The sequence below is a fragment of the Pocillopora damicornis genome, chromosome 10, assembly GCF_964200805.1.
Source record: "Pocillopora damicornis chromosome 10, jaPocDami1.2, whole genome shotgun sequence".
In the NCBI taxonomy this organism is placed as follows: domain Eukaryota; kingdom Metazoa; phylum Cnidaria; class Anthozoa; order Scleractinia; family Pocilloporidae; genus Pocillopora; species Pocillopora damicornis.
In genome coordinates, this window is record NC_142679.1 from 5,162,508 (window position 1) to 5,183,548 (window position 21,041).

General features: G+C 38.2%; 1 protein-coding gene and 2 pseudogenes across 3 annotated transcripts; 1 reads left to right on the forward strand and 2 right to left on the reverse strand.

Annotated features, from left to right (window-relative positions):
- Positions 1-6: 6 nt before the first annotated feature.
- LOC149038581 (endonuclease III-like protein 1) lies at positions 7-5,746 on the reverse strand (annotated as a pseudogene). The gene is made up of 3 exons (XR_016180439.1): positions 4,966-5,746; positions 1,118-1,381; positions 7-762 (listed from the first exon to the last, which is right to left on the reverse strand). The product of XR_016180439.1 is annotated as an endonuclease III-like protein 1 (transcript).
- Positions 5,747-11,164: 5,418 nt separating this feature from the next.
- On the forward strand, positions 11,165-14,251 carry LOC149038582 (fibrinogen-like protein A). The gene is made up of 4 exons (XM_089184156.1): positions 11,165-11,202; positions 11,742-12,006; positions 12,624-12,762; positions 12,851-14,251. The coding sequence occupies exons 1-4, from the start codon at positions 11,165-11,167 to the stop codon at positions 13,465-13,467; spliced, it is 1,059 nt and encodes a 352-aa protein (XP_089040282.1). The 3' UTR covers positions 13,468-14,251.
- Positions 14,252-16,336: 2,085 nt separating this feature from the next.
- Positions 16,337-19,855, reverse strand: LOC149038583 (endonuclease III-like protein 1; annotated as a pseudogene). Its single transcript, XR_016180255.1, has 5 exons — positions 19,829-19,855; positions 19,200-19,516; positions 17,864-18,034; positions 16,864-17,129; positions 16,337-16,508 (listed from the first exon to the last, which is right to left on the reverse strand). The product of XR_016180255.1 is annotated as an endonuclease III-like protein 1 (transcript).
- Between the last annotated feature and the right edge of the window lie 1,186 nt (positions 19,856-21,041).

Sequence of the window (21,041 nt, forward strand, 5' to 3'; positions counted from 1 at the left end):
TACATTGTATCATGAACCTGTACATTTATTTTACACAGTTGGAACCAGTCTTGAGACATGGTTTGAGGACCAATGCTAACCTGGGCTCAGTTGTTGGAAGGCTGATTAGTGCTAACCCAGGGTAAAATTTTAATCCAGGTTTCCTTACTGCTTTGTTAAAAAGCCTTTTTTGGATAGTTTTCTTTATTTTTTAAAAGGCATCCAATCATCAAATCGTAGACAAAACAAATTTTAATGAGTTTTCTTCTATAGCTTTAACCCTATAACTCCCAAGATCTGATTATTAATTTCCTCTTCTACCTGCTTAACAGTTCCTCGTAAATTTGTTGCGAGAATTAGATCAAGATAACAACTTCTATCTGATACAAATGAATATTCTCATTACCTGTTTGCTGGATAGTGCATGGATATTGTAGGGAGAAGTTACATGTGAATCACCTGTGGAAGTTAAAAGGTTAAGATCTGATATCAGATTTCACACTAAACAGGAGGTTACCTGAACCCAGCTTTGAACAACGTGGCCCAAGGATAAAGACAAGGACAGCCTCAGTTAAAGTAAAACTCAATTCCCCCTAAGTGTCCTTTCTATCCTTTTTGGGTGAAAGTTTTTTCTTAGTTTCCTCCTCAGCTTTTCCTCTGCTCCTTCCTCGACCTTCAGGACAGATCTTGGAGTTAAGACAGAACTTGCACATTGGACTTACAGGAACACATGTCTGTTGACCAAATCCAACCAACAATACATTCAGTTCATCCCACTCCTCTCTGAGAAAACAGAAACAGAATTCACTAATTAGGTCTCTGAAACCATACACTCTAATTATTTAATTGTTGGTTATTGGTAAACAGCATATGATAGTCAAGGTTTGCTATGCATCTAGAGAACCTTGAGAATAGGTCTCAAAGTCCTTAAAAATTTCCTTTTTCCATTACAGTCCTTAAAAGTCAAGAAGGACCAAAAGCCTGTTTATTTCATAATATTTGTAAAATTTGTTTGGACCTTGCACAATATCTGGGTCTCTAAAATGCGGCAGTAAGTGAAAAGGCTTTGGCAGGGAAGGAGCAAAACACCTGGTGAAGAGAATTTGCATAACTTGGTATCATTCAAAGTCACTTTTACCTTGGAAGCCAGCTTTCTACAGCAATTCTAGTTTCTTCCAGCAGTTTAGTCGGTTTTTTTACCCATCAGTCTGTTAGAAATTCTATGAACATGAGTATCAACTCCAATTCCAGTCACTTGTCCCCAAGCCACGTTCATGGTAATATGCGCCATTTTTGGGCCCACACCTGGAAGTTTGACCAGCTCTTCTACTGTTGGTGGAATGTCTCCATTGTAATTCTCAGCACAAATTTTAGTGGCATTCTTGATGTACTCAGCTTTTTTCTACAATCAAAGCATAATTATAATAAGTACCCTGGGAAATACTCTATATTGTACCAAGCCATACCCAGGTAAAATGTCAGGCGGGATATAGGCGGGATCCCGGCAATCCCACCCAGGATCCCAGGTGGGAATAGCGAAAATATTGTTTTGCTGTTTTTATTCTTACAAAACATTTTTGTGAGAGTTCCAATACTTATGGATCATCCACACACTCCGCAAATATTTGGCGTGCGGACAAGACAGAGGTCGTCACTGTTCCCTTCGAGAAAATACACCTTTTAAATGACTTCTTCAATTTGCTTTATTTGAAACTCTGATCTGAAAATATTTTTAAAACAAGCCTTGTTAGTAGTGAGAAGTACAAACCGAGTTTCTTTTCATTACTTAATTTCTTAAATGTCCCAATCACTGGACCTCCTAAAAAATATTACTTCTTTATATTTTTGGTGCAAAATACAATTCCTTCTTTACATACAAATGAAAAGTACAAGTCACAGTTCAATAATAACAGCTCTAAAGTTTACTTGTTGTTCTTCTCTGAGTCAGCGATCAACAAAATTTTTCTATACCTTGTAGGTCTGGTATAAAATTTTATTTGTAGTATAAAATGACAACCTTGTATCTTCGTCCTCTCCACCCATTTCCAAACTCGGGAACGCTTCGGACTGTGCAAAACCATTTGCAGACGAGAATTCCAATGCACCTCTGTAATCGCATGTAGTTGCTTGTCTCTCGTGCAAATGTTTTCTCCGTTATGAGACGCACTTGACTCTGTTGGCACCACTGCTAGTTCAGTGGAAAGACCGACTGAGGAATCGAGATGGCTAGCTGTGTTGGAACGTGTTGCTGAACGCTTGTTGTGGTCAAGCCTTGTTGATTTGGTTACTGGTACACTGGGATCATTTAGGTATCTCTTATACTTCCTAATGTGATTGGCTTGTGTTGTTTCTCACCTTAGCCGTGAACATAACTCAAGTGGGTTTCGAGTCTTTCTTTCCTCGAAAACTTTCGGCCACAAATCGTGCATTCTTGTTTGATTCTTGTCGATTATTTCTACATAGAGTGAATTCACATCATTATTTATGTCATCATCAAAACATGAATCCAAGGTATCCACCATCTAAGAGAGGAGAACCGGTCAGAAGAGACAGAATAATGTTGCGCGCTTCTCTTTAGACTGCAATGGGTCAAGCCAGCGGATTCTCTTTGCTAAAAGGTCCACGTGATCATGCCCGTGATCGGAAACAAAGAAAACTCCATTTGGCGCTCATCTTTGAATGTACTTTTCATCGGTTAACCGCTCTTGCTTGAAGTTGTTTCTTTTCTCAATTGTTTTGCGTAATATAACACTTCTAAAGATGAGTTATTGTGGTTCAATGGGAAAACGAGAACAGCGTGAGTGTTTTAAATGAAAAGAAAGTCGTTGGCGCCGTGGAATTAAAAGAAGGGACAATTAACAGTTGACATACCGACTGGTTCAAACAACGATCGAGTGGCCATTTAAAGCTAGGATTTTTAGAAGTTTGTGGTGAGTACAAATTGCCATATTCGTTACGTGATCAAAATCTTATCAAAGAATAGAAATAACGGCTTGGATTAAGCTTACCTAACGCTCAGCGCAACTGAAACTCAAATAATTCTGAGAATCGAATTGGTCACTTGCATGCTGCAGTTTCTTAAGCTTACACTTGAGTAAGGTTTCAAGATTACTTTTACTAGTCACATTTGGGAACATTCTGACCTTGCTTTGCTTTGAACAATTCGACTGAAGAGAGAGCAGACTTTCAATCAGTACCTTTGTCAAAATTTTGATAACATGAATTATTGAGGTTTTGTCTTTCTTCTATTATTTAATACACATCAGCCAATTTTTTTAAACGTGGAGCCTTATTACACTGTAGATGGTCTGCTTAAATGATGAAGAAAAAGTAATATGCTGAGTTGTGCTGTTATTATTTAACAATGTTCGGTTAAGAAATTTGTTAATGAAACATATCAAACACATGCTGGTTCATTGCAAATAAATTATGAGATCTTTATCACATATAGTCTGTGTATTCATGTACTGTTTGAATCATTTATGATCAACAGCTTGGTAAGACAATGGGATCCCATTGGAGGTGTCAGTATGTTCTATAGCTAGTTGGAAAGTTTTGGACCCTCAGTGGATTGATGGGGTCTATAGCTCACCTAGTAAATATTTATCCTCTTAATTTTATGGATTAGGTTACAAAAAGAATTGATAAGATATCCTATCTGGTACATTTTATAACTCTGTGGTCTCCAGTGATAAACAGGATCCCTCAAAGGATTTTTCTGAAAGTGGGAAGCTATCTGTAATTTTATGTAGGGTCTAAACTGGGATTGGCAGGATCCCAGATGCAATCCTGCCTGGGATATGATTTCCCAGGTGGGAAACTATCTGAAATTTGAGGCAGGATCCCAAGAGGGATTGGTGGGATTCTAGGTTTAATCCTGCCCGGGATGTGCTTTCCCAGGTGGGATGCTATTAGGAATTTAAGGCGGGATCTCAACTTCAATTGGCGGGGGGATGTTCCATAATCCCAGGTGGGATCCCATGCAGGATGTTCCATAATCCCAGGTGGGATCCCATGTGGGATGTTCCATAATCCCATGTGGGATCCCATGCGGGATGTTCCATAATCCCAGGTGGGATCCCATGCGGTATGTTCCATAATCCCACCCGGGATCCCATGCGGGATATTCCATAATCCCAGGTGGGATCCCATGCGGGATGTTCCATAATCCCAGGTGGGATCCCATGCGGGATGTTCCATAATCCCACCCGGGATCCCAACTGAAAAAGGCGGGATCCCACCCAGGACACACCTGGGATCCCAGGTGGGATTGGCGGGATCCCACCTTATATTTTTACCTGGGTAGTTCTCATTGGTAGGATAATTTTAACCCTTTAACTCCCAAGATCTGATTGCTAATTCTCCCTTCTAGCTGCTACACATATCCTTGTAAATTAGTTACAAGAAGTTGTTGTTAGATCAAGACAACAATTTCTACCTGATAAGTTTGAATATTCTCATTACTTTTTTGCTGAATAATGTAAGGATATTATTAGGAGAAGTTTTGTATTGATCACCTCTGGAAGTTAAAGGGTTACAAGTTAAAAATGGAGTTCAGTGTCATAGATTTTGAACCATTTTTGTTGCTTCTTTTTTTAATTTTAGACTTCTGCAAGTCATTTTTGCAACAAGGGGGAGGGAGGAAGGGGACTCAGGGGGTTCTATGGAGGATATATAAACCAATCTACCCCTCTTTGTAAGTGAAAAAGTGACAAATGAAAATAATAAAACAACTTGGTATAGCCCCCTTGATTCAGTAACATGCTAATATCAGATCCCCCTGAACCCTGTTTAACACGACTGATGATGAAAAAATTATTATCAGTAGCTACTCTAAAAAGTCCTACTAGTAAGTTTTAAAAAAATGTTCACAACTTTTATTCAATAAGGGGAGACAAGGCCTTCAGACTATTTTACAAGCTGCTTTTTCCTAGTGGGTTAATTCTGTCAAAATCAAGTTTCTCACTAACATAAAAATTTACTCACCATCCAGAAGCCAACAGGGTAGATAAGTTCACCAATTTTGCTTGTTGATGTTATGAGAATGTTCTCTATTGTTAATCCATAAGCCTTTAACTTTTCCATTGCAGCAAAAGTAACTTGGTCTTTTGTTTGACTTGACAGCATGAGGGAGATAAGTACTTGATTTCAGACTGTCAGCAAAAGTGATGAGAGATGAACCATTGATACTGGACTGTCTTAACCCTCTTTCCCTTAAGAGTGACTGGCTTCTAATTTCTCCTGACAGTTTCACCCTTGCATCAAATACTTAAAATCATGAGAATAAAGTAAATGATGTCTAATTCTAGAAGCTCTTGATTGTCAAACAAATTCTCCTCGTAAATTCCAGATAGTATAAGCAGCATAGTCAATTAGTTTTTAATGTCTGTGATAGGACAATGGTAGAATTATACTAATATTTGTAAGCACCCTCTTTCTTCCGAACAAACTCTTCAGTTGAGTCTGATGATGTGGCAAGCTTAATCAGCAGACTTTGTCTTCTGATTAGAAGGGAAATTTCAACCCTATATGCAAAGTAAGATTTCTGACTTGCTACTCTTTAACCCTTTACACCCTAACATCAGTATGCATATTCTCCACACTGTTCTTTATACATTTCCTAAGGTGCTGACAAGGAGAATTTGTTTGCCAATCAAAAGGTTTCTTTCCTGATGACCATTTCCTTAATTCTCATGACCTTAATGTACGATTCAGGAGTGATATTGTAGGGAGAAAATAGATGTTACTCATCCTTTGGGGTTTAAAGGGTTAAATGGGAAATGTAAGAATGGTTGCCAGGATGAGGGTGTATCCTTACAACTTTTATCCCAGTAGCTCATACATGAAGACCTCTATTGTTGCAAGTAAGAAAAAAGAAACCAAAATCATCACAAAAAATTTGACAAATTATAAACATCAGTAAGGCAAAATCTCTGAAAATAGACTGGCCCAGTTGTCCAGGTTCTTATGAGGAGACCTCAACCTCCTCCCACGCTGCAGAGTATTGCAGTTCTTGATGCAATGCAGTGATTTTAGCATGCAATTGACTATTAAAAGGGAACTTGTGCATGCACTCCATACTCTGCAAACTGATCCTCACCCACCTTAACCCTTTGACACCTAAGAGTGACTAACATCTAATTTCTCGTTACTCTATTACCCTTGAATCACACATCAAGGTCACGAGAAAAAAGGAAATGATCACCAAGCAAAGAAGCTCTTGATTGTTATACAAATTCTCCTTGTCGTTACCTTAGGATATGAGAGGAGAACTGTATGGAGACTATGCATACTATAATGTTGGGGTGTAAAGAGTTAAACATATAGCTGTTGAACTATTTGTCATAATTTATCTTATAACTCAAATGAAAAGTGGGATGCAATCAATTGCTGGGGGTAAATGAATGTGTTGACACTGACCAAACAAAAAGTGGTAAAATTTCTGCACAGCCCCATTCTACATTATGCATTTAGTTCTTAGATAGAGAAAACAATGACAAAAACAATACATTGCCATTGGGAAAACAGATTTGTTTTACAACAGTATGGGGCTGTGCAGAAATTTTACCCAAAACGTTTCTACTTCTCATAAATAAGCATAGTTGGCTCCGAGGACACCACTGTGTCGACTTTTCCCTTACATCACCCCACTGGATCGCCAATTTCATCTCCTCTCACCTCTGGTTACTGGCTCTCATCAGCTGTCTTCTCGCATCCTTGTGAATCAACTGGGGCATCGCGTGTTTTTCTCATTTCACGAATATTAGCAAGCTTCTCTCTCCAGTTAAGGGGCTGCCAAGTTGAACCTTGTGTCTATTCCGTGGATGTGTCTTTTTTACGCTTTTTGGCTGCAACATCTTCAGTTTTCTTGTCGTCCCTAGACGAGTCTTCTTCATGTCGCTTCTCGTATTCGATTTTGATGTGCCTTCTTGGTTCCTTTTGGTTCGTTGACAAAGCTGCGATTGCTTCTCTAGCCGCCGAGCGTGTTTGTCTTTCTTTTTGAGGTAAAATACGGGGAAGCACTCATCCTGGAAATCTGTGAAAACAAACTGATCATATGTTTGAATCGTCAGTCTCCCTCATGTCTGCCATTATCAGTATTATGGTGACCAGTCCTCCCCGATTTCGCCATGGAACGCTGATTTTGGCGGGAAAGTGCCGTCACTCGACCAGCTGATTACGTAATTAGTCACTACAAAAAGCCGGACATTTGCCGAAGAATAAAACTAATTCCCTATCAGCACATCCTCTCCATTGAATTTTCTCCACACGGAAGAACAAAGAATAGGCATCAACAAGAGAATAGAAACTTTACAATCTCTTGTTTGGCATCAAATATCGTCTGATGAAATTTTACTGAAAATTTTGAGCTTAAGAAGTGTTCATGATTAAAATTTACACGAACTTGAGTGGCAAACATGAAAATAATGAAACATCAAAATTTTACTTTATTAAAACAACAAAGTAAATCAATGGTTTTAACAGAAACTAATTAACGTTTAGATGGGGCGGTTTAGATGAAATGAATGCGATTGGAAGAGAGTCCTCCTTAGATCATGATTTAATGATAATTGACAAGAAGATTGCGCTGTTTTAAACCTTAGTATCTACATGTTCCTCCGATTCAGTTAAATAGTGTCTGAAAAAATAAGTTAAAAAAAGGCTAACTACACGAGATATAAATTTTTACATCAATCTCCTATGGCGCTTTGATTTGTCTTTTCTCTTCCCCAGTGTTAACTCCAAAGGTGTTTGTCCGTCTCACTGTAAGTAATTTATTATGGAGTTCAAAAGTCAAAATAGGTATTGTTTTCTTCCGTGTTAGGATGAGGCATTTGCACATATGTCTCACCCGGTATATACTAAATAATTTATGTAGAGAGCTGTCTCATCTTATTTCTTCAAACTTTAATATAAAAGCACAATTTTATCTATTTGTAAGTTTTTCCTTCTAAAAGTTTTATTTATGCTAAGATTGGGTTTTAAGCGATGTTTAGTCGATCGGTAGGATGTTAATGTTATTCCTGAAGGAACAGGACGAATCATCAAGCTCATAATTTGGAGTTTGCGTGCAGTTTGAAAGCAATCAGTATTTATTTCACAAGGATTCAAATTGAGGTTTAGCGTCCTTTAGCGCTTTTGCGTATTTATGTATAAAGAGAATATACCCCTTACAGACTATACAATTCGTACGTTGCGGGTCAGTATTATTCCGATATTTACCCGATCGTAATAACGTTATTCCTGAACCCAAGCAGGAAGAAGCACCAAGCTCAGGATGTAAACTTTTTATTGCTGAGAGGTTACGTAGCAGGTGAATCAAAGAGATTGCCTAATAAACTAACTTTTAACCTCAGTATGCTTAATATAGCTGCGAACTGGACGTGCAATAACGAATAGTTTCCCAAGGACCGTCATGTTTTGGTCCCCCGTCTGCTTGCTTTGATGTTTATTTAAAGTAGCGCCTTCGCGCATTTATAGATAAAGGTTAAAAATAAATACCCCATACAGTCTCTACAATTCTTACATTGCGGGTCAGTACCTTTTCGCATCGGCACTTCAAATTTATATGTATATCTCGCCTGGCAAATACTTAATAATTTATGTAGAAGAGAGCTGACTCACGTTATTTCTTTAAATTTTAATAAAAGCAGAATTTTATTTATATGTAGTTTTTCTTTTGAAAATTTGTACGCTATGCTTGCGTTTTGAACGATCGCCTAAGTGTTATTCCTGAAAGTAGACAAAGTAAGATCAGGACTTAAACTCTTCAGAGATTGATAAGAGGTTACATAACGCGCGGATTACCTCAAAATGCTTTACCCTTTAACTCTTATAAGTGACTAACATGTAACTTCTCCCTATAACATCCATACATTACCCGTCAACATGTAATGAGAATACTCAAACTTATCATGTGGAAGTTAATAGTCTTGATCTTACACCAAATTCTCGTGACTTATTTACTAGGAAATGTGTAGCAGCTAGAGGGGAGAATTTACAATCAGATCTTGGGAGTTCAAGGGTCAACATAGCTGCGGACTGAACCCACAATAAAGATTAGATAAAACCTTCATGTTTTGTTTCTTTTTTCTAACATGATCAATCTGTTTTTATCTAATTTTATCTAGTTTTAATTAAATTATATCTTTATAGTTTCAAATTCTAGACTTCTATTATTTAGTTTTAAATTCTAGACACTGAACCCTTGGGTAACTATTTGCAGGATAAAAGCACCACAAAACCCAGAAAATTGTTAAGTTAATTAATTCCATGGCAATTTAAAAGAAAAAGAATGCTATAATTAGCGCACGAACAAGTTCAGTCAGTGAACCAATGTCGTGAAATGTTATCAATGTCTTCCTCAGAAAAAATTTCCTTCTGAAAGTTTTTTTTTATGCTAAAGTTGCGTTTTAAGCGATGTTTAGTCGATCGGTAGGATGTTAACGTTATTCCTGAAGGAACAGGACGAATCATCAAGTTCATGATTTGGAGTTTGCGTGCAGTTTGTAAGCAATCAGCATTTATTTCATAAGGATTCAAATTTAGGTTTAGCGTTCTTTAGCGCCTTTGTGTATTTATGTATAAAGAGAATATACCTCTTACAGACTATACAATTCGTACGTTGCGGGTCAGTATTGTTCCGACTTGAATTCATGTTACGTGCGTTCTTTAGGGCCTTCGCGCATTTATAGATAAAGGTTAGAAATAAATACCCCATACAGTCTCTACAATTCTTACATTGCGGGTCAGTACCTTTTCGCATCAGGACTTCAAATTTATATGTATATCTCGCCTGGTAAATACTTAATAATTTATGTAGAGGAGAGCTGACTCACGTTATTTCTTTAAATTTTAATGAAAGCAGAATTTTATTCATATGTAGTTTTTCTTTTGAAAATTTGTACGCTAAGCTTGCGTTTTGAACGATGTTTACCTGATCGCTTAAGTGTTATTCCTGAAAGTAGACAAAGTAAGGTCAGGACTTAAACTCTTCAGAGATTGATAAGAGGTTACATAACGCGCGGATTACCTCAATATGCTTTACCCTTTAACTCTTAACTAACTGTGACTAACATGTAACTTCTCCCTAATTTCAAATTCAAGACTTCTATTATTTAGTTTTAAATTCTAGAGCACCACAAAACCCAGAAAACTGTTAAGTTAATTAATTAATGGCAATTGAGAAAAAAGAATGCTATAATTAGCACACGAACTGGTTCAGTCAGTGAACGAATGTCGTGAAATGTTATCAATGTCTTCCTAAGAAAACCTTGCACACTTACTTTCCCCCCTTAAACCGTTCCATCTTTCTTCAATAGAAATAGAAGAGAATCCTTACTAAGTGTTTCAGATTTTGAAGTTGATCGAGCTTTTAATAATAAATGTTATTCGCCAGTCTCCTGCTAAGTTTCTAAAACCCAGCACATAAACAAACTGTGGATGAGAGTTATTTTTACTCGAACATTATTCATTTTCAAGTTGACGCACCAGCGACTAATTGAGGTCAAAGCTTCCTTATCACGACTTTATCTTGATCGTGAACTAATGCAAAAGCCGAGTGGAAGTAACTTGAAAACAATGCAGCGACTCACTTTACTCTTCCATTCTCAGTTTCTCTTGTGCTGGAAGTTTGCAACTCCCTCAGCTCAAAGTCTAACAGGAACGTCGAACCCTGGTCGGTTATCTTGTTTAAGAAGATATGAACATCCTGAAAAAGGTAAAGCTTCACTTAAACACTTAATTTGCGCACTGAAAATAATGGCAAAAATAGATCTTGGACTACACAAATGTAGAAAACTTGACGCAGAACCAATGTGAACCGAGAAGATTTGTTGAGGTTATTTAATTGAATAGTGGGGTTGAAGGTAATGTAATCGTGGTGCGCTGACTTTAATTCATCAGTTACAACACAAACAAATTTTCGTATTTTAGCAAAAACACTTTAATACCGAGTCGCGAGTCGAAGCACCTCAACTAGCAAAGCATTCAGTTATCTTTCTCTTAACGTGAGCTCGTTTCAAGCTGTCAAATTCGGCTTTTCGTGTCGTGCATTCCTCTCTGACATCGCTTTGCTTGTAGCTGTAATGGAATAAAGTTAATGGTAAGGATGGAATTTTATTCACCTTCAAATGGAACTACTTCAAGTTAACGTGTTTCAGACACGATCAAACTAGAGTAAACCATGGCCAACAAGGACGATGAGGATGAAAAGGAAGACCGGTGATCGAATTCGCTGTGATCAGAGCATAAAATCGTCTGATGAGTGGGAATCTTAATTATAGGGGTTTCCAGAATTAAGAACCAACAACTTTGAAGCCTTGTGTATTCGCTTGTTGTGTATCGTAGAGTTGCGAACAGCCTAAGATAGAACTGGCCGGAAATTTACGAAAACCGAGACTGAGTAATTTTCAAAACATGTCAAAAATGATTCCATGTAAAAATATGTTAATATCTAAGCAATATTTTCACTTCCTGTCGGTTTTCAGACGCAAAAACTCACACGGGATGTTAGGAGAACACAGGGAAAAGTTGTAAATCACGACCCGAAGGTGCATGATTACCAACGTTCCAAGTGCACCAACGCCTGAAAAATGATAGAAAGTGCCCTTTCTAGTTTTTAAAAATGGAGCCCTGAGTTTACTAGTACAATGAACGATAGGCTTTCGACAATCAAAGTGTTCCTAATATCTTATAAATTTTTACGATTTTCATCAAGTCGTCAATATCCTCTTGATTTCTCTCTTTTTATTTCGTGTAAGATACATCTTGAAGAAAACTCTCAAATATGACGATATGTTTGCATCTGTTTTAGCCTACGCTCTGGTTAATCACGTGATTGCTACGCACACTGTCACATGCCCGATAGACTGCATGTGGGAATGCCTACGGGAAGCACGCTGTCGATCGTTTAATTATGCAAGCTCAGGGAAAACATGTGAATTAAGTGACCAATCAAAAGCGACAGCCCCAAATGACTTTGTGTTAAGAAAAGGCATCGCTTACTACGAGCCAACGACACAGATGGTGAGTCGTAGAAATTTACAGATCAGTTAGAAACTTAATCATCAGTGCTAAACCTACCAAGCGCAGGAACCTTTGAGGTCTTCGGTTTTTCAAATTCCATCTTCTGAGCAAGGTGGTGTCAAAGTCATATCGAGAGGTCAAATAAATGCCTTTATCTCAGAGAACAGTATGGCTGCCTAAAACTGAACATTTACACAGAGTAGTGTTTGTAAGACCTTCATTTCTAGCCCGAAACACAGTAAGTTGAAATGTGGTGGAACTCAGTGGGCGGGAGTACAATTCAGGCAGCAATCGGGAGAATGATTTGAAATTACGAGCAGGAATGACTTTAATTTAAACATGCGCACATGAATTGATTCATATAGCAAAAGTTCAGGTCGGAAGTCTAAACGTTGTTAGAAATATCGAATACTTAACGCACTTCAGATATTTTTTCCATTTTGACTGGCTAACATTTGCTAAGTGCTTATAATTGGACAGGTGAAATCAAACAATTTGGACATGGAACAGCCAATCAAGCCGCAAATAAGAGCTGTTTTATTGATAAAAGAACCACTCATACTCGAGCATTTTGTTATTGACACAATTTCACATGTTACTGTTACATTTTCACTCAGGGAGGAAATGGACCTGGTTGCGCCTTGGCTTCATGTCAAAATGGTGGAACATGTGTTGACGAGTGTTGGAATCCCCGGATGTTCACGTGTGAATGTCGACAGGATTATAAAGGAGTGTATTGCGAAAAACATAGCGGAGGTGGGTAACTCGTGACTAAATAGAAGAGAACACCTAACTTTGCGATAATTTCCTTTAAGCAACAATGTTTCTTTTGTTTTATGTACAGTGAGAAGCTGCCAGCAGCTGAAAACCCTTGGAGCGAATCAGAATGGCATTTATAAAATCAACCCAGATGGTCAAGGGGTCATAAACGTGTACTGTGACAAAACCACAGATGGAGGTGGGTGGGCTGTGGTTCAGAGACGTTCCCGTCCATACAAGCAAAGCTTTAGACGAACGTGGGTAGAGTATCGAGTAGGCTTTGGTGATTTGTCCAAAGAATTCTGGTTTGGAAACGACAACTTGCACCGAATAGCCTCTTCTGACAGCATTCTTCGAATAGAGCTGCACCGAACCAACGGCACAAAGGGATATGCCAAATATGGTGGGTTTCGGGTAGCTAACGAAACAGAAAAGTATCGATGCGACATGAGTTCGTACGAAGGAAACATCGGAAATGGGTTTTATGGAAATACAGATCCTAAATTGAACATCCGAGGGATGAAATTCGGCACACCAGACCAAGATAATGACAACTCCCTTGGAAAGTGTTTTCCTGATGGTGCATGGTGGGCAAACCAATGTGGCGAGGTTAATCTCAATGCAAGGGATGGTCCGGACTGGGGTCCTTGGACTTCTCCGCCTTACCTAAAATTCTCTGAGATGAAATTAAGGCATAACTGAACAAAACTGCTATAGTCACCATAGTTCACCTTCAAGGATGCAAGGAACTCGACGAAGAGATCTGGGCACTAACTAATGTAGCCTTCATAGAATTTGCAATGGAAACTCAAGTTGTCATGTAACGCCCGGTGCTGCGTGGCGTTACAACCAAAAACAGCTGCGAAGGTGACTGAAATCCATTGATATATTATTAGCATAATAATATATTGACACATAATTTAGTCTAGCACTAGGCTTTAAATATCGACATGAAATCGCTTTCTTCAACTTGAAATGAAATGTGAAACCTTTCCTTCCAATGGTGATGTTTCATTAGCACCCCACGAACAGATGTCACACATTATAAACAGACCATTATGTCTAATCCTGTTTCAAGACACCGAGACCAAAACAAAGTGAAGCGATCAAAAGCAAACCTTGAAGTCACAGGCCAACCACATGTTTCAAAAACTGTTATTTACAAATGGTCTGTTTTTATAGCCGTGTTAGTGAAAAGGGCTTTTACTTTCTTGAAAATAAAAATCATAAAAAAGTGTTTGTAAAACGAAGCCTTCGCAACTTCCCTGAACTTCTAAGCATACCGTTATATCATAGTAATTTAATAGCCCACGAATATGTAACAAGTGCGACGCCAGTTGTTGCCATCGATGCTGGAAGTATGTACATACAAAAAGCACATTTCCTGAAGGACTGTTAAAACTATCCGTAAAAGAGGCCAGTATGTTTCTTTACAGACTTAGTTACCACAGTCGTTAGAGAAAGGCAAAATAAAAGTAATGCTTTCTGAATTGTTTTGAGGGGCGTCGGAATATTTTGGCTGCTAAATCCTCCGCGAACCTGATCTCCTCCATTCAACGTATTGTCGAGCAAAAAATAATTAGACAAAAAAGGAAAGCAATGCAAGTTAGATGTTCACGAATGGAAGAACTGAAAGATTTCACTCAACTCAAACGAAGTTCGGGGGAGCTTTCTATGACTTGAAAAAAAAAAAAAAAAAAAAAAAAGGAAGGGGAGAGGGCCTCTTCTCCAGGGTTCTATCTGTTTTCCCTCAAGATTCATGCTGGAGAGGACTGGGAAACAGGTTGACATCGCGATTTCACATTCAGCCTAGGGATTTAATCGATCGAGTTTAAAATCCCAACACCCACACCATCCTATGATGATCCCCCATTGTTGAAGATAACACATCAAAAGGGTTGATCAATAGTTCGTTCTGCCAGTCATTATACGACGACAAAAAAAAAGAAAAAAAAAAAAAAAGGCAACACATTCTTAAAATCTCCCATTTCTAAAAGCAAACAAAATCTACAAATCACTAACTATCAATACTGTAAAAAATCGAGTAATTCATATAGTTGACGTAATAAAAAAAATTTCACGCATCTGAGATCGCTATTCTTTCCTTCAAAAGTAAAAAGATGTAAATACGTCTGGCTTCAGCGGCGTATAACCACGGCGAAGAAGACATATATTAAATTTCGATTCACAAATACTACAAGTTCAGTACTGTACAGATTGTCTATCACTGATTGCCGTTGTATTCTTGGGGTATAAATCTAACTTGAAGACCCCACACTAAGTTTCTTATACGTAAGTACTATTAGTGCCGATAAAGAGCTGTACAAGACAGTTTCTCTTATTGCCAAAATGATTTATTTGAGAGTAATAGTGCAGGCCTCACTGCACTCACCCTGTCGTCCATTAACATCAGTAGCGCGTACCAAGAAGTGGCACTTATTGCCGGGTGATAACTGAGTCAGAATGCAAGCCATAGGAAGCGTCAACGCCTTGACGACTCCAATCTTCTTCCACTGGTGAGGGTCCTCCGTTGTGCCGCCGTCCTAAAGGGCAAACAGTTGCTAGTTCATTATAGGCGCGTGTCTCTCCTCAAGAGCCATGTACCACGACAAAATGATACCGCTTGGAGCCACCGCTATGGAGACATTAGGTTTCGTAGGGGGTCTCTGTTGCTGGAGATACTGGGGGATGTTGCCCTGAACCCGGCGGTAGACCCTGTTGGGTAGGCTGTTGGGGTCTTATAGATACTTGTGAATAGCTTTGCAAGGCGAATAGCAAAGGGTAAAAGGAGTTTGAGTAGCCAATCAGAGCGCGCCTTCATTGCCATCCACCGTTTAAGTATAAACTAATTTCTGAATCAAATTCAACGGCAGATTTCTCCCTTTAAGGAAGGGGTGCCACTTATAAAAAATCTTTCACAAAAAAAGCACCTTGTTACCTAGGTCCCACAGTCTGTGATTTTGCTTCCATCTCGCCTTTTATCCATTGTATCACGAACCTGTACATTTATTTTACACAGTTGGAACCAGTCTTCAGACATGGTTTGAGGACCAATGCTAACCTGGGCTCAGTGGTTGGAAGGCTGATTAGTGCTAACCCAGGGTTAAATTTTAATCCAGGTTTCCTTACTGCTTTGTTAAAAAGCCTTTTTTGGATAGTTTTCTTTATTTTTTAAAAGGCATCCAATCATCAAATCCTAAACAAAACAAATTGTAATGAATTTTCTTCTATAGCTTTAACCCTATAACTCCCAAGATCTGATTATTAATTTCCTCCTCTACCTGTTTAACATTTCCTTGTAAATTAGTTGCGAGAATTAGATCAAGATAACAACTTCTACCTGATACAAATGAATATTCTCATTACCTGTTTGCTGGATAGTGCATGGATATTGTAAGGAGAAGTTACATGTGAATCACTTCTGGGAGTTAAAAGGTTAAGATCTGATATGAGATTTCACACTAAACATGAGGTTACCTGAACCCAGCTTTGAACAGCGTGGCCCAAGGATAAAGACAAGGACAGCCTCAGTTAAAGTAAAACTCAATTCCCCCTTAGTGTCCTTTCCATCCTATCTGGGTGAAAGTTTCTTCTTAGTTTCCTCCTCAGCTTTTCCTCTGCTCCTTCTTTGACTTTCAGGACAGATCTTGGAGTTAAGACAGAATTTGCACATTGGACTTACAGGAACACATGTCTGTTGACCAAATCCAACCAACAATACATTCAGTTCATCCCACTCCTCTCTGAGAAAACAGAAAAATAATTCACTAATTCAGTCTCTGAAACCATACACTCTAATTATTTAATTGTTGGTTATTGGTAAACAGCATATGATAGTCAAGGTTTGCTATGCATCTAGAGAACCTTCAATCTAGGTCTCAAAGTCCTTAAAAATTTCCTTTTTCCATTACAGTCCTTAAAAGTCAAGAAGGACCAAAAGCCTGTTTATTTCATAATATTTGTAAAATTTGTTTGGAACTTGCACAATATCTGGGTCTCTAAAATGCGGCAGTAAGTGAAAAGGCTTTGGCAGGGAAGGAGCAAAACACCTGGTGAAGAGAATTTGCATAACTTGGTATCATTCAAAATCACTTTTACCTTGGAAGCCAGCTTTCTACAGCAATTCTAGTTTCCTCTGGCAGTTTAGTAGGTTTTTTGACCCATCCCAGTCTGTTAGAAATTCTATGAACATGAGTATCAAATCCAATTCCAGTCACTTGTCCCCAAGCCACGTTCATGGTAATATGCGCCATTTTTGGGCCCACACCTGGAAGTTTGACCAGCTCTTCTACTGTTGGTGGAATGTCTCCATTGTAATTCTCAGCACAAATTTTAGTGGCATTCTTGATGTACTCAGCTTTTTTCTACAATCAAAGCATAATTATAATAAGTACCCTGGAAAATACTCTATATTGTACCAAGCCATAGTTCACATTGGTAGGATAAGTTTAACCCTTTAACTCCCAAGATCTGATTGCTAATTCTCCCTTCTAGCTGCTACACATATCCTTGTAAATTAGTTACAAGAAGTTGTTGTTAGATCAAGACAACAATTTCTACCTGATAAGTTTGAATATTCTCATTACTTTTTTGCTGAATAATGTAAGGATATTACTGGGAGAAGTTTTATATTGATCACATCTGGAAGTTAAAGGGTTACAAGTTAAAAATGAAGTTCAGTGTCAGATTTTGAACCATTTTTGTTGCTTCTTTTTCTAATTTTAGACTTCTGCAAGTCATTTTTGCAACAAGGGGGAGGGAGGAAGGGGACTCAGAGGGTTCTATGGAGGATATATAAACCAATCTACCCCTCTTTGTAAGTGAAAAAGTGACAAGTGAAAATAATAAAACAACTTGGTATATAGATTCAGTAACATGCTAATATCAGATCCCCCTGAACCCTGTTTAACACGACTGATGATGAAAAAATTATTATCAGTAGCTACTCTAAAAAGTCCTATTAGTAAGTTTTAAAAAAATGTTCACAACTTTTATTCAATAAGGGGAGAGAAGGCCTTCAGACTATTTTGCAAGTTGCTTTCCTAGTGGGTAAATTCTGTCAAAATCAAGTTTCTAACTAAAATAAAAATTTACTCACCTTCCAGAAGCCAACAGGGTAGATAAGTTCACCAATTTTGCTTGTTGATGTTGTGAGAATGTTCTCTATTGTTAATCCATAAGCCTTTAACTTTTCCATTGCAGCAAAAGTAACTTGGTCTTTTGTTTGACTTGACAGCATGAGGGAGATAAGTACTTGATATCAGACTGTCTGCAATAGTGAGGAGAGATGAACCATTGATACTGGACTGTCTTAACCCTCTTTTCCCTAAGAGTGGCTGGCTTCTAATTTCTCCTAGCAGTTTCACCCTTGCATCAAATACTTAAAATCACGAGAATAAAGTAAATGATGTTCAATTCTAGAAGCTCTTGATTGTCAAACAAATTCTCCTCGTAAATTCCAGATAGTATGCAGCATAGTTTTCACTGTTTGTGATAGGACAATGGTAGAATTATACTAATATTTGTAAGCACCCTCTTTCTTCTGAGCAAACTCTTCAGTTGTGTCTGATGATGTGGCAAGCTTAATCAGCAGTCACTTTGTCTTCTGATTAGAAGGGAAATGTCAATCTTACATGCAAGGTAAGATTTCTGACTGGCTACTCTTTAACCCTTTCCACCCTAACATCAGTATGCATATTCTCCACACTGTTCTTTATACATTTCCTAAGGTGCTGACAAGGAGAATTTGTTTGTCAATAGAGAAAAAAAGAAACCAAAATCATCACAAAAAATTGACAAATAAACATCAGTAAGGCAAGATATCTGAAAAAAGACTGACCCAGTTTTCCAGGTTCTAATGAGAAGGCTTCAACCTCACCTCAGGCTGCAGAGTATGGCAGATCTTCATGCTGTGCAGTGATTTTGGCATGCAATTGACTTTTAAATGGGAACTTGTGCATGCACTGCCATACTCTGCAAACTGATCCTCACCCACCTTAACCCTTTGACACCTAGGAGTGACTGACATCTAATTTCTTATTACACCATCACCCCTGAATCACACATCAACGTCACAGTAGTTGTTGAACTTTTTGTAATAATTTATCTTGTCAATAAATCAAACGAAAAGTGGTATGCAATCATTTGCTGAAGGTAAATTAATGTGTTGCAATTGAACAAGCAAAAAGTGGTAAAATTTCTACGCAGCCCCCATTCTACATCATGCATTCAGTTCTTGGATAGAGAAAACAATGAAAAAAACAATACATTGCCGTTGGGAAAACAGATTTGTTTTACAATAGTATGGGGCTGTGCAGAAATTTTACCCAAAACGTTTCTACTTCTCATAAATAAGCTTAGTTGGCTCAGAGGAGACCATTGTGTCGGCTTCCCTTACCCCACCCCACTGGATCGCCAATTTCATCTCCTCTCACCTCTGGTGACTGGCTCTCATCAGCTGTCTTCTCGCATCCTTGTGAATCAACTGGGGCATCGCGTGTTTTTCTCATTTCACGAATATTAGTAAGCTGCTCTCTCCAGTTCAGAGGCTGCCAAGTTGAACCTTGTGTTTGTGCCGTGGACGTGTCTTTTTTACGCTTTTTGGCCGCAACATCTTCAGTTTTCTTGTCGTCCCTTGACGAGTCTTCTTCATGTCGCTTCTCGTAAAGATTTTGATGTGCCTTCTTGGTTCCTTTTGGTTCGTTGACAAAGCTGCGATTGCTTCTCTAGCCACCGAGCGCGGTTTGTCTTCCTTTCACTCATCCTGGAAATCCGTGAAAACAAACTGATCATATGTTTGAATCGCCAATCTCCCCTGCATCTGCATTATCCAGTATTATTAAATTGTGAACAGTCCTCCCCGTTCTCGCCATGGAACGCTGATTTTGGCGGGAAAGTGATGTCACTCGACCAGCTGATTACGTAATTAGTCACCACGTAAAAGCCAGAGATCTGCCGAAGAATAAAACTGATTCCCTATTAGCACATCCTCTCCATTGAATTTTCTCCACACTGAACCCAAAAGAACAAAGAATAGGCATCAACAAGAGAATATAAACTTTACAATCTCTTGTTTGGCATCAGATAACATCTGATGAAATTTTACTGAAAATTTTGAGCTTAAGAAGTGTTCATGATTAAAATTTACACGAACTTGAGCGGCAAACACGAGAATAAGGAAACATCAAAATTTTACCTTATTAAAACAACAAAGTAAATCAATGGTTTTAACAGAAAACTCATGTCACTTGCCTTTAGATGGGGCGGTTTAGATGAAATGAATGAGATTGGGAGGGAGTCCTCCTTAGATCGTGATTTAATGATGTTGACGAGAAGATTGAACTGCTTTAAACCTTAGTTTCTACATGTTCGTCCGATTCAGTTAAATAGTTCCCCAGTGTTAACTCCAAAGGTCTTTGTCCTTCTCACTGTAAATAATTTATTATGGAGTTCAAAAGTCAAAATAGGTATTGTTTTCTTCCGTGTTAGGACGAGGCATTTGCACATTTGTCTCACCCGATAAATACTAAATAATTTATGTAAAAAGCTGTCTAACCTTATTTCTTCAACCTTTAATATAAAAGCACAGTTTTTATTTATTTGTAAGTTTTTCCTTCTAAAAAGGTTTTTTTTTTATGCTGAGATTGCGTTTTAAGCGATGTTTAGTCGATCGGTAGAATGTTAACGTTATTCCTGAAGGAACAGGACGAATCATCAAGCTCATGATTTGGAGTTTGCTTGCAGTTTAAAAGCAATCAGCATTTATTTCACAAGGATTCAAATTTAGGTTTAGCGTCCTTTAGCGCCTTTGTGTATTTATGTATAAAGAGAATATACCCCTTACAGATTATATGCGATGCGTATGTTACGGGTCAGTATTGTTCCGACTTGAATTCATGTTACGTGCGTTCTTTAGCGCCTTCGCACATTTATAGATAAAGGTTAAAAATAAATACCCCATACAGTCTCTACAATTCTTACATTGCAGGTCAGTACCTTTTCGCATCAGGACTTCAAATTTATACGTATATCTCGCCTGGTAAGTGCTTAATAATTTATGTAGACGAGAGCTGACTCACGTTCTCTCTTTAAATTTTAATAAAAGCAGAATCTTATTCATATGTAGTTTTTCTTTTGAAAATTTGTACGCTAAGGTTTTGTTTCGAACGATGTTTACCTGATCGCTTAAGTGTTATTCCTGAAAGTAGGCAAAGTAAGGTCAGGACTTAAACTCTTCAGAGATTGATAAGAGGTTACACAACGGGCATATTACCTCA

Excerpts from the sequence above, each read along its gene's own strand:
- LOC149038582 (XM_089184156.1), top strand. The coding sequence starts at position 11,165 with ATGGCCAACAAGGACGATGAGGATGAAAAGGAAGACCG. Across the intron at positions 11,203-11,741 it reads GAGGATGAAAAGGAAGACCG|ATACATCTTGAAGAAAACTC; the intron begins GTGATCGAATTC and ends ATTTCGTGTAAG. Across the intron at positions 12,007-12,623 it reads ACGAGCCAACGACACAGATG|GGAGGAAATGGACCTGGTTG; the intron begins GTGAGTCGTAGA and ends ATTTTCACTCAG.